We start from the raw sequence: 14,075 nt of genomic DNA on the forward strand, positions 1-14,075 counted from the left end.
GTCGGAATTCTGCTTTACAGATGCATCTTCTTTCCTTTTCCAGGGTTGAATTTGAATATTTCTCTCCATCTCCATACTCTGCACGGAGACACTTGTGTTGCCATTCCTATCCTTTATGTGCACCTTTCTAATCACTGTCACAAATATTGCGTTGTATTGAAAAAAATGATAAATACATTAAATATAACTCAACCGAAAAAACATCAATAAAACACGTCTTTCATGGGCCACGGGCCGGGTACCCGCTACCGACGCCCACCCCATTATACAAACCGGCGTGCGAACTAACATGGGTTTCTACGCAGGCTAGACAATTAAACCACGTGAATGCCATTGGCATAGTCCATTCTTTGCTCGCATGCGCTATGCGTGCTATGAAGTGCTTCGGAGTTCTAAATAAAAATCTGGCAGACTCAACTACCAGTCCATTTTTCATGGTTTCAATTCGTAGGAATCCTATAGAATAGCTAAAGAACACAACATAGGGGAAGAAACTAAAACTCCTACTGTCGAAAACATAGAAATTTACGTTTAATCAAAGAACTTGCAATAATTTTCACCACACCATAGATTTTTGCACTTCAGATGATTGCGGCGCATGCACGGGAGGATTCGGCAAGGTTTCACCATCAACAAAATTTTCTCTCTCCTCCTTCTTTCCCTCTTTTTTTCCCTCTTTTTCCCTTCTTTTCTCTTTCTCCTCTCCTCAAATTGCTGCCCAAAATGGGTGGCAGCCCTACTTATGTAAAAATATTATTTATTGTAATATTTTATCATATTTTATATATTTTATTTAAAGATTTTTAAAAATTAATTTAACAATAAGAAGAGGTGGTAAAAATTAATTCAATTAATTTAATAATTTCAATTATGATTTATCTTAGTGCTTAATCCTACTATAAGAGCTTAATCCTTCACGAATTAGGTGTTTAAGCTCTTAAACTATCATGAATTAAACCTAATCATGATTAACAAAATTTAATCTCAAATTACTCAATTGCTAATCTACTCCTGATCATGGTTAATAATCATAAGTTTGCTAATTCCAATTACCAAAATACCCAAGTCTCACTAGGTATTGGACTATTTCGGTCCCCCAATTTGACTGTGAGATTCATACTTATCCGACATTCGTTTTTCGGTCCAGTTCGAAATACAAGTGAGACCAAGTCGAATGCTTTTTTATAGGTACTATTAGTTATCAAGTTCGTTTATCATGTCTTAGCAATACTCACACAGGAATATAATAAGGTTCAAGAACTTATATGACTAAAACGGTAACCCATAATCTGATTTCAGCACTAAGGAGCTGGATGTTACAAAAAGACATGAACCAAGTTACATTTTGAATTTTCCCAGTTCGCAAGTCATATATTTGATGATCGAATTAAATTTTAAACTTTGCGTTATTTCAAATTCAGAACATGTTTGCTTTCTTTGGTTTTGAATGACACCCAATTATAATAACATAAAGTCTAGTCCTTAGTCTGACTATCCCTAGTAAAGGCAGCAAGAATTGCTAGACTCGCACCGATAGGTGTAGGTGTATACGCCACTTGAGCTTGGCTTCATTTCCATTCCACCTGTGACCTTTTGCAGTAAAAGGCTAGCGAACCAATTAGGAAAGGCAGCGACAATAGTACAGCTATGCAATCTAAGACCAGAACTTTTTACACTATAGGGTTGGCTTGCAGAGTAGAACCCAACCCCACACTGTCATTGTCACCATTGAAAGTCAATCAGTAAGGAGGCAGGACCAAGGGATATCAATGGCATAACATCTCTCATGGAGATTATGGTTTTCCAAATTCAGAAGAGGGAAGATGAGGAGAGACTTGTTGGAAAGCTGATGAGCGTCAGGATAACTGGAGGAGATGAAGGAATAAAATATTCCAAACTCTCTCTCCTCAGCAAGCACCAACATGGGTTTAGAGGGTTGTCACAGAGACCTTTGGGAGGGGAAGGCGCTCAATGCCTATCAAGGCAAACGGGCAAGGACGAAACTGCATTTATACCCCATATTCTACCTACCATAAGCTTCTAGAGATGCAGAAGTAGACTGCGTTAGCAGGTTTCACAGCCAGACCCTATGACAAATGGATGGAGCCACATTTGCATTCAGCAGGCTGCAAGCACTTGGGGAACCAGCCAAAAGCCTGCTCAAAGAATTTATATTAGAACAAAAGCGCAAAGCAGGAATAAGCTCTTTGATGCAATGTACGATACGACCAATAATATAAAACAGCTTCATCAGCTACAAATACGGCAGCAGCCTCCAAAATTACTTCATTAGACTATTAGACATTAGAATTCTTTAAGCCAGCGAAATGCCTTGGTAGTGAATCAGAAGTACATCCTGGTCGAGGAAAATTGCAACATGGCATACGACTAGATTATTGGCTCTTTTGTTGCATGTCCCTGTTACAAATCTTTCAGCTAGAACCTCTAAAGGATTGTTCAGTCGGTGGAATACGCAACCAGAAGGAGATATCGTGACATCTGCCTCTTTTTACCATTATGATCTTCATTCCCAAGACTGCCCTACAACAAAGGGCGAGTAAAGAAAGGCAGCCTCTTCGGTGGTAGGTGGTCAATAAAAAGTACGTAGCAAATAAAAGAATCAAGACTAATGTTGACTCCAACCTCGAATTCGCCAAAGTTAAAGAACGGGGAACGAAGGTAACAGACTACTCCCTCTGTAAGGGGAGACCAGTCAACATGGACAGAAGTAGTCAAGACAGGGAGTGCAGCAAAGAAGGGTAGAAAGCATTGTGAGACTATTATAGGGTGAGTTATTTCTTAGATATAATACGGTAAAATTATATTTCTTGAAAAAAAATCGACATTTTTTTAATTAAAAATTTTTAAAACTCCAAAATTAAGTAAAAGTAAAATAAATTAAAAATTAATAATAAAACATTGAAAAATGATTAGATAAAATCTATCTAAGATGTGTGTGAAAAATAATACATTAAAAGTAAATAATAGCCATATGTAAGTTTACAAAATAATAAATTTTGTTGGTCCCCGTGTTAAACCCAATCTTCGGATATGAAAACCGTGTTAACAAAAGAGTTAATGCTACCGGTTAGGGCTGCTTGGGCACTCCCACTCTCTCTTCTTTATTGCGTTAAATTTTCTGTTAATCATCTCCCCCTTCACTTTATGACGTAATTAATCTCCATTACTACATTCACCTTTTATGCTTAATTTTATGGTTAATTGTCTCTTATTTAATACATTTAACACTGAAAAAATCTAATATGCTGTTAAAAAATGAGAAAAAGGCACAAAAAAAGAGGTCTTTTCGTGTGTTTTATTGTCTGACGTCCTTTTCAAAAAGACGTGTTTTATTTATGTTTTTTCGGTTGAGTTATATTTAATGTATTTATCATTTTTTTCAATAAAACGCAACATTTGTGACAGTGATAGAAAGGTGCATAAAGGATAGGAACGGCAACACAAGTGTCTCCGTGCAGAGTATGGAGACAGAGAGAAATATTCAAATTCAACCCTGGAAAAGGAAAGAAGATGCATCTGTAAAGCAGAATTCCGACAGAAAGTTAAGAAAAAATAATAATACAAAGCACTAATAACTGTCCATCACTACCAAAAATCGCTGCCTCGTCATTTTTGTGTAATTGATGGGGAAACCAACTAGGGGACCAAATACAAATACAAAATAATCCACGCAACCATGAAGAGAAGAAAGTAAATTTTGAACCTTTTAGGCAACTGATACTGCTTCTTTGAGAGGAATTGCAGGCTTTGCTCCTGCCGCCACTGCAGCAGCTTCCTTAGGTGGAGTTGTGTTGTTAGCATCATCTTTTGAACCATCTTTAGCAGCATCCTTTGCAGGTTCCGGTGGAGGTGGCTTCATATGAGGTGGTGGTGTGTGCTTCAACTTAACCAATATTTGGCGCATCCTTGACAGATCACTAGGCTTACCTGGCTTTGGTCCCTGCACAACAACAATGGAAGACCTTTTCTCAGCATCCTTCTTCCCCCTTTTCTTCTCAATATTAGGAACCTCATGGGGGATCAGCTCTGCAATTGCCTTCCAATACTGCTTATCTGCACCGGCATGAAACTTCTCCTGGTTTGCAAGAAACAGCTGACAGAAGAAGGGGAACAAAGTTTCATCAAAACAAATTATTAAAACGTATTAAAATATGCAAAAATGCCACGAATATAGCTAATAACAAAGTCACACTTAATGGTCTTGGAAATTATAGTTTACAAAAGTAAAGGAAAACGGGGAACTTCTCCACCAACCAATTGGTGAAGGCCAATAAATGGCATGTCTCCTTCAAGATAAGAAGCAAAAAGAACAATATAATAGGATGCACGGTACTGAAAAATTCCAGCAAGTTGGTCTTTACTGACAAGTTTATCAGCGTTTATTCAGACATTCCACTAGAACTACCCAACAGCTGATTTGCATCCTTTATTTTTCACTGGCTTACTGCAACCCCCAACAAGATGCAATGTAGATTAATCAATAAGAACACCAAGAAACGGAAAGAACGAGGGGAACAAAACAATACCAAATGGACAACAAAATAATATCAAATCTGACCTTCTCTTTTTCTCTGTTATGACCTTTGTTTGTCTCACAGTTGACTCTCCTCTTCTGGTAAAACTCTTCTTTATATTCATCAGCTTCATAGATAATTTGGTTCAATAATTCTTTCTCTCTCCTCTCCTTCTCCTCAAGTCTAAGGGCATTTTCACTGCATAAACATATAAAAAATTTCATTTTTCTGATAAAAAAAATCTCCAATGGGCTACACAAGGAAGTGCAAATAAAATAATTTTTGATGCAGATATTTAACTAGTAACTTCAAGATTTTCTTTCAAGGTGGGACACAAGAGCAGGGGCTTTTAATATTTTTCATAATAAAGATCTGCCTTTTAACGTTACAGTGCATACTTTATGTAAAGAAATGATTCAGAGAAATAAAACAACGATGGAATAATGCTCCCACTGGTTGGTTCCTGTATCAGTTTGTGTCCATTTGTACCCATATCACACACACGACTGAAATGGTATCAACAACCAATAATGCTGCGTGGAAGTTCCAAGTAGCAGATAGCATGAACCAGTTCTGCTCGCTCTCAACTCGGTTCAACAAATTGATAAGCTGATATAATCTCCCTCAGTAAGGCTAGAGTGTAGCACAAAGAAACTCTGTTCTTTCACATATAGCTCCTTGGCTCAAATGATTTATTGAGCCGCTCCATTCTTACATATATATATATATATATATATATATATATAGAGAGAGAGAGAGAGAGTTATATGTTGTGTGCCAAACGGCTAAAAATTAAAAATCTATCACAAACAACCAGCTGTCAATGAGAATTGGTGATGGTTTATGTCTGTGTATCATACAGGAGTTCATGGTTGTCAATGAGCATTAGCGACTTTATAATGTGGCAATGGTTCATGGTGTTTTTAGAAGCAATTCATGGTGCCCTTAGATCAGATTTTTAACTTCTAGCCATCTGATAACATCTGGCACATTGCAGCATAGAATTCTCATATATATATATATATATATATATAGAAAAAGAGAGAGATTAAAATATGCCAGCTGTTGTATGGTCCTAGATGGCTTTTTTTTTTTGCAATGGAATGCACTTTTAGTGACGGTTTTTGTTGACACAAAGTGAAAAAAATAAATATCCGACCACAGAGTTAGCTGCCTGATTTCAATTTTCATATATATATATATGTATAAGTTCCTTGTATATTTTTTGGCATCTATTGTGACTCTTTTCTTTTTAATTTTATTTACTGTAGTCATCTATCTAGCTCACCTGGAATTCTTTGAGCTCTCCATATGCTGGACTTCTTCTGTAGCCTATTTAAAGGGCCTCGTTGGTCCTCTTCTAATACATGCTTCTCTTGAAGCTTTTCTAAGTTTTTATTATTCAGTTTAGTGCCTTGGTGCACATTCTTTATTCAGGTTGTAGTGCTTTACCGCACTTTTTTTCCTAATGATTCTCTTCTTGTGATTATTGATATAGATTTCTGACGCTGTAGGTGCCTTCCTTCCCTTAGAACACGCAGATAGGTGACCCGTCCTGTTCATTTTCAATGTCTGTCATAAAAATTTACATGATACCCAAGCTTGGTCCTCCAATCTGACTGCACCATGTTTTTCGAAGCTATGGGAATCTTGGAAGATTGAGTTTTTTGTTGTCTTAAAGATTTGCTTGTTCACCAACTGTTGGTGAGATTCCTGTGAGTATTTCCATCCGCCTTGCTGCTGCTGGAAAAAGGTTGTTGCTGCATCGTCATGGTCGTGGTGAATCATAATCCCCATCAAATTGGGCAGGTTGTTGGCCATCTTAAGGTAACCTCCCAGGCCAAAAAATATTTTACTTTCCTCTTCCTAAGCATTCCACAACAAATTATGTTCAATGGGCTATAGGCATGGAACATTTCATTAGGATTAAAAGGTTATAGGGAACTGTTGACCAAGGAACCTCAAGTAATTTTGGCTAAAATTATTGGTGGTAAAGTATGTGTGTTAGAAGGATCTGAAAATAAAATTAAAAAAAAAAACGATAGCTGATTATGAGAGAATGGGAAGATTGGAAAGTAGAACATAAAAAGATCCTTTTGGATTCTTATCTGTGTAAAACCACTAGAATAGATCACATTTTTAAGCACAACTATGCACATGAAGCTTGAGTTTTTGAAAAAACCACACATTATAAAGGATATACCTGATCTCCAACAAAGAGATAAAACTATCAAAGAGTATGTTACCAAACTTGATCTAACGTTGGATGAGATAATTAAGTTTAACTTTTTTCAGTTAATGCAAGAGACATAGCTTTGAAAGAAAAAGAAATCTGAAGAAAGAAATTCCATGAATTTATTATTGGATTGAGGTTCGAATATAAAGGTATCAAGACTTCATTACTTCATAGATCTACAGTCTACAGTATATTTATGAGTAAGGCAATTGCATAACTTCAAATGCAGAAAAATAGGCTGGATTTTTCCAAGGAAAGAATGATAGCGTCCTTGCTACCTCTCATCCCAGAACTTACACAAAACCATATAGGCCTCCTCACTTTCATAAGTTTGGTGATGAAAGAAGTGAAAGATTATTCGTTTTCATTGTCATGAGGCTAAAGCCTAAGTTCCCAAATTGAAAATGTTACGCAAAAAAGAAAGAACAACTGAAGTCATGCATGAAGAAAGCAACACCCTTGGATCAATTGGCATTGACATATTGGTAAATCTTCTTCAATCCAAGGTAATAGATGTTGTTCAACTTCAACCATTCCTTAATGGAGGAGCTACATCAATTTCAGACGCAATGGTTGTGCTTGACCTTCATTTCTATATGTTCTCTTTGATACTTGATGTGGGGGCATTATTTTGGACGACCCCAAATAGCTTCCTCACTCCGAATACACAAATAAAAGCCTTCTCCTTCAATAAAAACTGCCGAAGGAGTTTCTCTTTCTTTTGAATATATTGGAAATGTTGATCAATGTTTCAATTCCAAGATTCTAAAACTACCAAACTTGGGATACACTCATAAACTCAATTCAAACCTTTTATCAGTTTCTCAAAAAGCAGATCAACAGTGTAACCCTGTAATATAATTTTCACACGAATAAATTTTGGATATAGGATCATCTTTCCAAAAAGGCAATTGGGAAAGGTTCTAGAAGAAATGGTATTTACTATGTTGAATATTTAGGTCCTTCAAAACCTTCTTGTCATGTTAGCAAGAAAGACTATCCATGGCATCAAAAATTAGGAAAATTCAAGTTTTGGAAAGACATCTTGTATTCCTTTTTCGAAAGAAATATGTAAGGAATTTCTTTTAGTAATGATTGCATTAAAGCAAACAGGAAATGTTTACCCTTTGATAATAGAACTTATGTTCCAAAAGGACCTTTTGAATTAGAAGTGAATGGAGACCTGCTTCCATAACGTCTAAGATGGATATTTGTTGAAGATTTCTCAAGATATGTTTGAATCATTGTCAAAAATATCATTTCAGGTATTAAACAGTCAGGTATTTCTCAAGCATAATACGGCAGAATTGTTTTCCTCGGGAAAATCTTCGAAAGTTTTAAAAACCTAAAAATAACATGCAAAAAATGCAAAAATAAGAATCTGGTAAGTAAAAAAATATAAAAAAATGAAAAAAAATGTGAAGAAACAACGTGTTTTCCATGTTGGCGTTTTTTTTCAAACAAAACATGTTTTTCCCCTTTTTTCACTGACCTGATTGTAGTGCCGTTTTCGTGCTTCTTGTTTGAATATACTTCCTCAAGCACAAACCCGAAGTTTTTTGTCACTTCAAAGATTTTAATAATATGATCAAAACCAAATAGAACTAGCACTAACATTCTTAGCAGTGACTCCAAGGAGAATATATTTCAAATTATTTTGGAAACCTTTTTCAATGAAAAAGGTATTCCAAACTAAAAATCTTATCCCAAAACCACTGAATAAAATGGAGTTGTCGAAAGAAAGCATTGGCATATTACTGCAATAACAAGACCTCTCCCTGCATCCAAAAATGTCCCTAAGAATTTTTGGGCCAAAGCAGCTCTTGCTAACTACTTGATAAATAGAACAACGCCCATGATTTTGAAAAATATCCCTTCCTTCCAAAAACTTAAAAATCTAAAACCTAATTGTAGCCCGTTTAAAACTTTTTTTTTTGAGAGCTATATTTCAAATGACAAAGATGATAAACTCATCTCCAGACAATAAAGTGTGCTTGTATTGGATATTATGGAGCTCAGAATGGGTATAGGCATAATGATTTTGAAAAGGATAAAGTTTATGTATCCAAAAATACTGTATTTTTTTAAAATGGAAGCAGTTTTGAAGAATGTAAATTCAAACATGTAGATGATTTTGCTTTTCTTATGAATGGTTAGATGATGATGAGTCCTTATTTCATGATGATGATGATATCCATTTTGTAAGTTAACATGATGAAAATCAAGCTTTAATTGAACAAATGATATTTCATGTTGTGAAAAAGGAGTCAACTAGAGATCTCAAACATAAAAAAGAAGAATTCATCAAACCATAGAAGACACTCAACTAGACGAAACCCAACCTGTCCTTGGGAGGTCATGTAAAATAACCAGACATCAACAAAAATTCTATTTCTCCAAAACAAAGAATATGTCTTTGAATCATTCATTCTTAGAATGAACCAAGCTGCTAAAGCTTGGTCAAGGATTTAAATCTTGTCATACTGACACCACAATGCTTGATCAAGTTTGAAATTATGTTACTCTTGATATTATAAATGTTTGTCAAAAAATTTGTTACAAGTATAGTTATATTACTACGCTCCATCGATGATATGATTCTGCAGTCATAAAGAAGCAATTAAACAAGCTAAATTTGTTTTCGTCTGAAAAAGAAACTTGAAATGACTGATTAAGATTAATATATTTTCTTGGAATTGAAATTGTTTAACAGTAAATGAAGATATTTGCTTTCACATATCAAATTTGCTACTGATATTTTGAGCAGGAGTACAAACGCTAATGTCAATGTAGTTGACGCTCTTCAGGGATTAGGAGTAAAAATGAAGATAAAAGATAGAGAAATTATAGACAACCCAACGTTGTATCGACGACTCATTAGAGCCTTAACTTATTTGTCCATCACCAGACCTAACATTGTCATATGTTGTCTGTACCACAAGCCAATTCCAATAGGTCTCCACTTTTGTCCACATGATCGCAATAATAAGAACTATCAGATAGATCAAAAACTCCATCACTGAACGACTACTTGTATCACTACTTGTATCATCTTTTTTCCTTTTATGTAAAATTGCATACATTAATGTTAATTGGGGCAGAGATCCTAATAATAAACACTCCACTACTGAATTCTATATATTCTTAAGTGATTCATTGATTTCATGGAGATGCAAGAAACAAAATAAGGGCTCTTTATCATCAACAGAAGCTAAATATCGAGCAAAGACGCTACTATCATGGAAATTATGTGGCCAAAAGGTCTATAAAAAACATGGGCATAATTACCAATTGGTTGCGATAACAAGTGTGTGATTTACAAAGGTAGCAATCACACGTTCTAGGGAAGAATGAAGAAACGAAATTGCCACTATGTCCAAGAATAACATAGTTGGAAAACCTTAGATCTGTCTTTTGTCCCTTCAAAATGCCAACTTGTGGAATTTTTTACCATCGCTCTTGCATCCAACGGATTTCAACTTCTTCTTGATAAACTTTTGTTGATAAAAAGATAACTTTGGAAGATATATTAGAATTAATATATAAGCAAGTACAATATATATTCTTCTGATATATTACAATCGCTATCCATAACTGTCTGATTATTGTGAACCGTATGATTTTTGTGTTGTGTGTGTGTGTGTGAGTGTGAGTGTGTGCGCGCACGCATGCGTATATGTGTACATGCACCATCCCATGTTGTTGAGGCATCACCTAAGTGCATGCCTAGGTGTTGCCTACGCACAACTCCACCTTCATTGTGTAAGTCCAGAACATAGGAGAGGAACTCCACCTTCATCACCTAGTCCATAAAAGTCGAAGAGACACATTGGGGTTCAATTAAAGACCTTTCAGTTAGGAGTAAATAAACTTGGAAACTGCTGTTGTGTTAATTAACTGATTGCGGAAGATGGAAACAAAGTCTTCTACTCTTCAATAAACATGGAAATTGCTATTTAAGGAAGCAGAAGGCTCATTTTTATTTGAGCCAACTTCAGCCTTCAACATAGAATCAGCCTTCAGTTGGTGCTCCTGGCATCCTGCATAAGAGTCACCAGTATCTACTTCACTCAGCGGCTCAACCAGGTATGTTTCATTACGTTATGTTTTTCATTATATTTTGTTTATATATTATGTTATGTTTTTCATTGTGTTTATTGTTAGGAGTCGGATACAATACCATCCAATACCTTTAGCTTCTTGAGTCACACAGTCAGGTCATAGCTGGGTCGAGTAGTCCATAATGTAATAAATCCAACCCAGGGTCAGAGTGTATATAATCTGAAACGGGATTAACCCTAAGTATCAATGAGGAAGGTGATTACTAGGAGCAGGCTTTCTAGCGGCTGGCATGTGTGAGTGAGTGAGTCGAAGGGCAACTTGGCCCCTTGTTAGCAAGACAAGGCTAACAACGGCATCAGCATCAGAGAATGGGCAACCAAATGACAATGCTAGAGATCATGGCTGCAGTGGATGCTCATTGAGCATGGATGGAACAAGCCTTGGAAACAATGAACCACAGGTTGCAAACAGTGGAATGTCAGAATCAGGAAGCCAATGCAAGGATGCCAGCATTCATGGCAGACCAGTAATCCCTGGGGATGCTGATGAGGGAGATCATTTAGCAAGGCAGGTTCTCCAACTCACCTAGCACAGAGAGAAAGAAGACTGGGGAATCAGAAGGGGTTCGCACGACATGGGATGGCAGAGAGCCATCCAAAGAATTGAATGAGGAGCCATATGAGGTGAAAATCTCTCTGCCCAATGGGACGTCGAATCCTAACTCATCCACTAGTGGTAGCGAAAAGGGAGAAACAAGTGGAGCAAGTGGCTGGAAGGCGTCCAAAATGGATTTCCCCAAATTCGCCAGTGAAGATCCTTTGAGTTGGATCTTCAAATCAAAGCAATTCTTTGAATGTCAGAGGATTGTCGATGACCAAAAGGTGAATCATGAGGCAGTGCATTTTGAGGGCCCAGCGATTCGATGGTATCGCTAGTTGTTGTCCCAACATGGGAAGCCAAGTTGGGAAGGGTTGATCAAGGCCATAAAGGCACACTTTGGCCCCTCATCTTATCTTGATTATAATGTCGAGCTTTCCAAAATCAAGCAGAAAGGGCCAGTGCTAGACTATCAAGAGCAGTTCGAAGATCTTAACAACATGGTACGATGATGGCCGATTGTTGCGCTGGTTGGGGCCTTTGTGGCAGGGCTCAAGGATGAAATCTGGATCCAATCAACAAAACCAGTTCTAACAAGCTAACTAAGAGAACTAAAGATTCATAAAAGGATTTAAAGAACAAAGATATTTCCTGAAATATGTCAACCATTCACAAAAGGTAGAGTATCTAAACTGCCAATGAAACCTATTAAGGGCCTTTCTGGATGCAAATCCAAAAGTTTCACCCATTTCAAAATTTTGCATTTTAGTCTTTCCACATTTTTTTTCTTAAATCGTGAAGATCACTAGTTCATAAATGTGGCTCGATTATCTTAAAAATGTCTAGATCTTTTGTTTTTTGTTGAATAGTGGTTTAGCTCTCTCATACATACCTGTTAACTTATTAAAAGTGATTTTTAAATCCATCTAGTTTGCATTTTACTGAACCAAACTACCAAGTTTTTAAATGAAAATCACTTAACGCCTAGATTCCCAGAAAAATCTGGAACTGTTACAAGAAAGGACACCAATAAAACATCGAAAATTCAAGATATCTTTTGCATAAATAGAAAAGAAAAGCAATGTAAATCAAGTAATTCATGACAAGAACAAACAAGAAAAAGGAAGAATTATGGTGGTGTTCACGACTAAGAGAATGGTTGGGCATTCGACAAGATGACTTCCACCGACATCCACCTGATGAGATGCAATCCTGCGAAGACGGGCTAAAGTTTGAAGAAGTGAAGAAATTCAAGACGCCAAGGAGCCCCAAGCGCTTGGGAGTAAAAATGAGGCCATAAGACAAAAACATCTTAAGTTCCGAGGTTATGTATATCTAACTTTTAGCTTAACTTTTTTACTCAGGTTTTTCAGACGATATAGTAATATCTACTCGACGACACGACATGCAAATGACAAAGAAAGAAATAAAAGGGCCCGTACGCGGAACAGAAACTAAAAGAGGCAGACAAGAACAGTATCCGTATACATTGGCATGCAAAGATCTTCGAGAAATGTCAATTCAGAAGAAGAAACTAAGAAAAGATGGGCATATTTTCAAGAAGAACCGCACAAATTCAAGGAACAAAAATGACGTGAGGAGATCTAATGATTTGTACAACATGTAGAACGGATCAAACAGGAACAAGGAGAAGAAATTCCATGAGAAAAAGCGAGATATACCGCCTCCATTCACGCAATCTAAAACCTTCCTCAGATTGCATCTCGGTTGGAGGAGGAAGGATCGGCCCATCAGATGTGAAAACTCCGTCCAGATCTGCACTCCTTCCGTTGACGTATGCATAATTCCCGTTTGAATCCGGAACAAGGGGATCGGAGAAGGGCGAGTACTCGGTGGGCTGCTGCTGGGGCTCTGCACGGAAACCATAGACCGGGGGTGACGGAGGGGCAGCCACGCTCTCCGGCATCAGGTCCACGGGATCGTCCTCGTGGTGGTAGACGGGTATGGGCGGTGATGGCACCTCGTCGATAGGATCCTTGGCCGCGTTGGCATCGTCTTCTTCAGTGACGAAGTTGTTGCGGGACTCGTAGCGCTCGGAGGGGAGGCGAGGATCGTAGCCCATGTACCCGTCGTCATCGAACGGCCGACTCGAGTCTCTGACGCCCTCACCATCGTTGCTGAAGGTATCGAAAGATGATGACATCTCTCTCTCTCTCTCTCTCTCTCTCTCTCTGTGATTTGGGTGGAGAAGTGGAGAATGCAGAGGGGGCGAGGGGGCAGGACGGAAAAGTGATGCGGAGGAGGAGAAAAATACGGGAGTAGCTTTTTACTTTTCCCGGCGAGGCCAGTCCCAGACTACCCCTTTCGTCAAAGCGGTCCCGCCTTTCCTGGGCCTGCTGCACAAGGGTTCGAGTTCGGACCGAATTTCTTGAAATCTAAAATTAGAAAATAAATTTTCACCGTTGAACCCGAACCGGTCTAGACTCGAGGAAGTGGGCGACGGCATTGAATTTGTAAGTCAACAAAGCCATGCCATGCACACATATGCCGGTGCTGGTTAGCTGCACCACCACGGTGCCCGGAAATAGTCGATTTGTGTTTGCAGAACCCTTGAAAAAATAGCACCGCCTCCCAAAATGGAGCAAAATTGTTCCATCTATCAAAAAGTAAACCTCTTTTCTAGA

At 37.6% G+C, this 14,075-nt stretch overlaps 1 protein-coding gene across 1 annotated transcript; it reads right to left on the bottom strand.

Annotated features, from left to right (window-relative positions):
- Positions 1–3,483: 3,483 nt before the first annotated feature.
- LOC116266159 (clathrin light chain 2-like) lies at positions 3,484–13,711 on the bottom strand. Its single transcript, XM_031647265.2, has 3 exons — positions 13,113–13,711; positions 4,580–4,733; positions 3,484–4,114 (listed from the first exon to the last, which is right to left on the bottom strand). Exons 1-3 carry the CDS (start codon positions 13,592–13,594, stop codon positions 3,728–3,730), a joined length of 1,023 nt encoding a protein of 340 aa, XP_031503125.1. The 5' UTR covers positions 13,595–13,711; the 3' UTR covers positions 3,484–3,727.
- Positions 13,712–14,075: the final 364 nt, after the last annotated feature.

This window comes from Nymphaea colorata, chromosome 12 (genome assembly GCF_008831285.2).
Source record: "Nymphaea colorata isolate Beijing-Zhang1983 chromosome 12, ASM883128v2, whole genome shotgun sequence".
NCBI classification, from domain to species: Eukaryota; Viridiplantae; Streptophyta; class Magnoliopsida; order Nymphaeales; family Nymphaeaceae; genus Nymphaea; species Nymphaea colorata.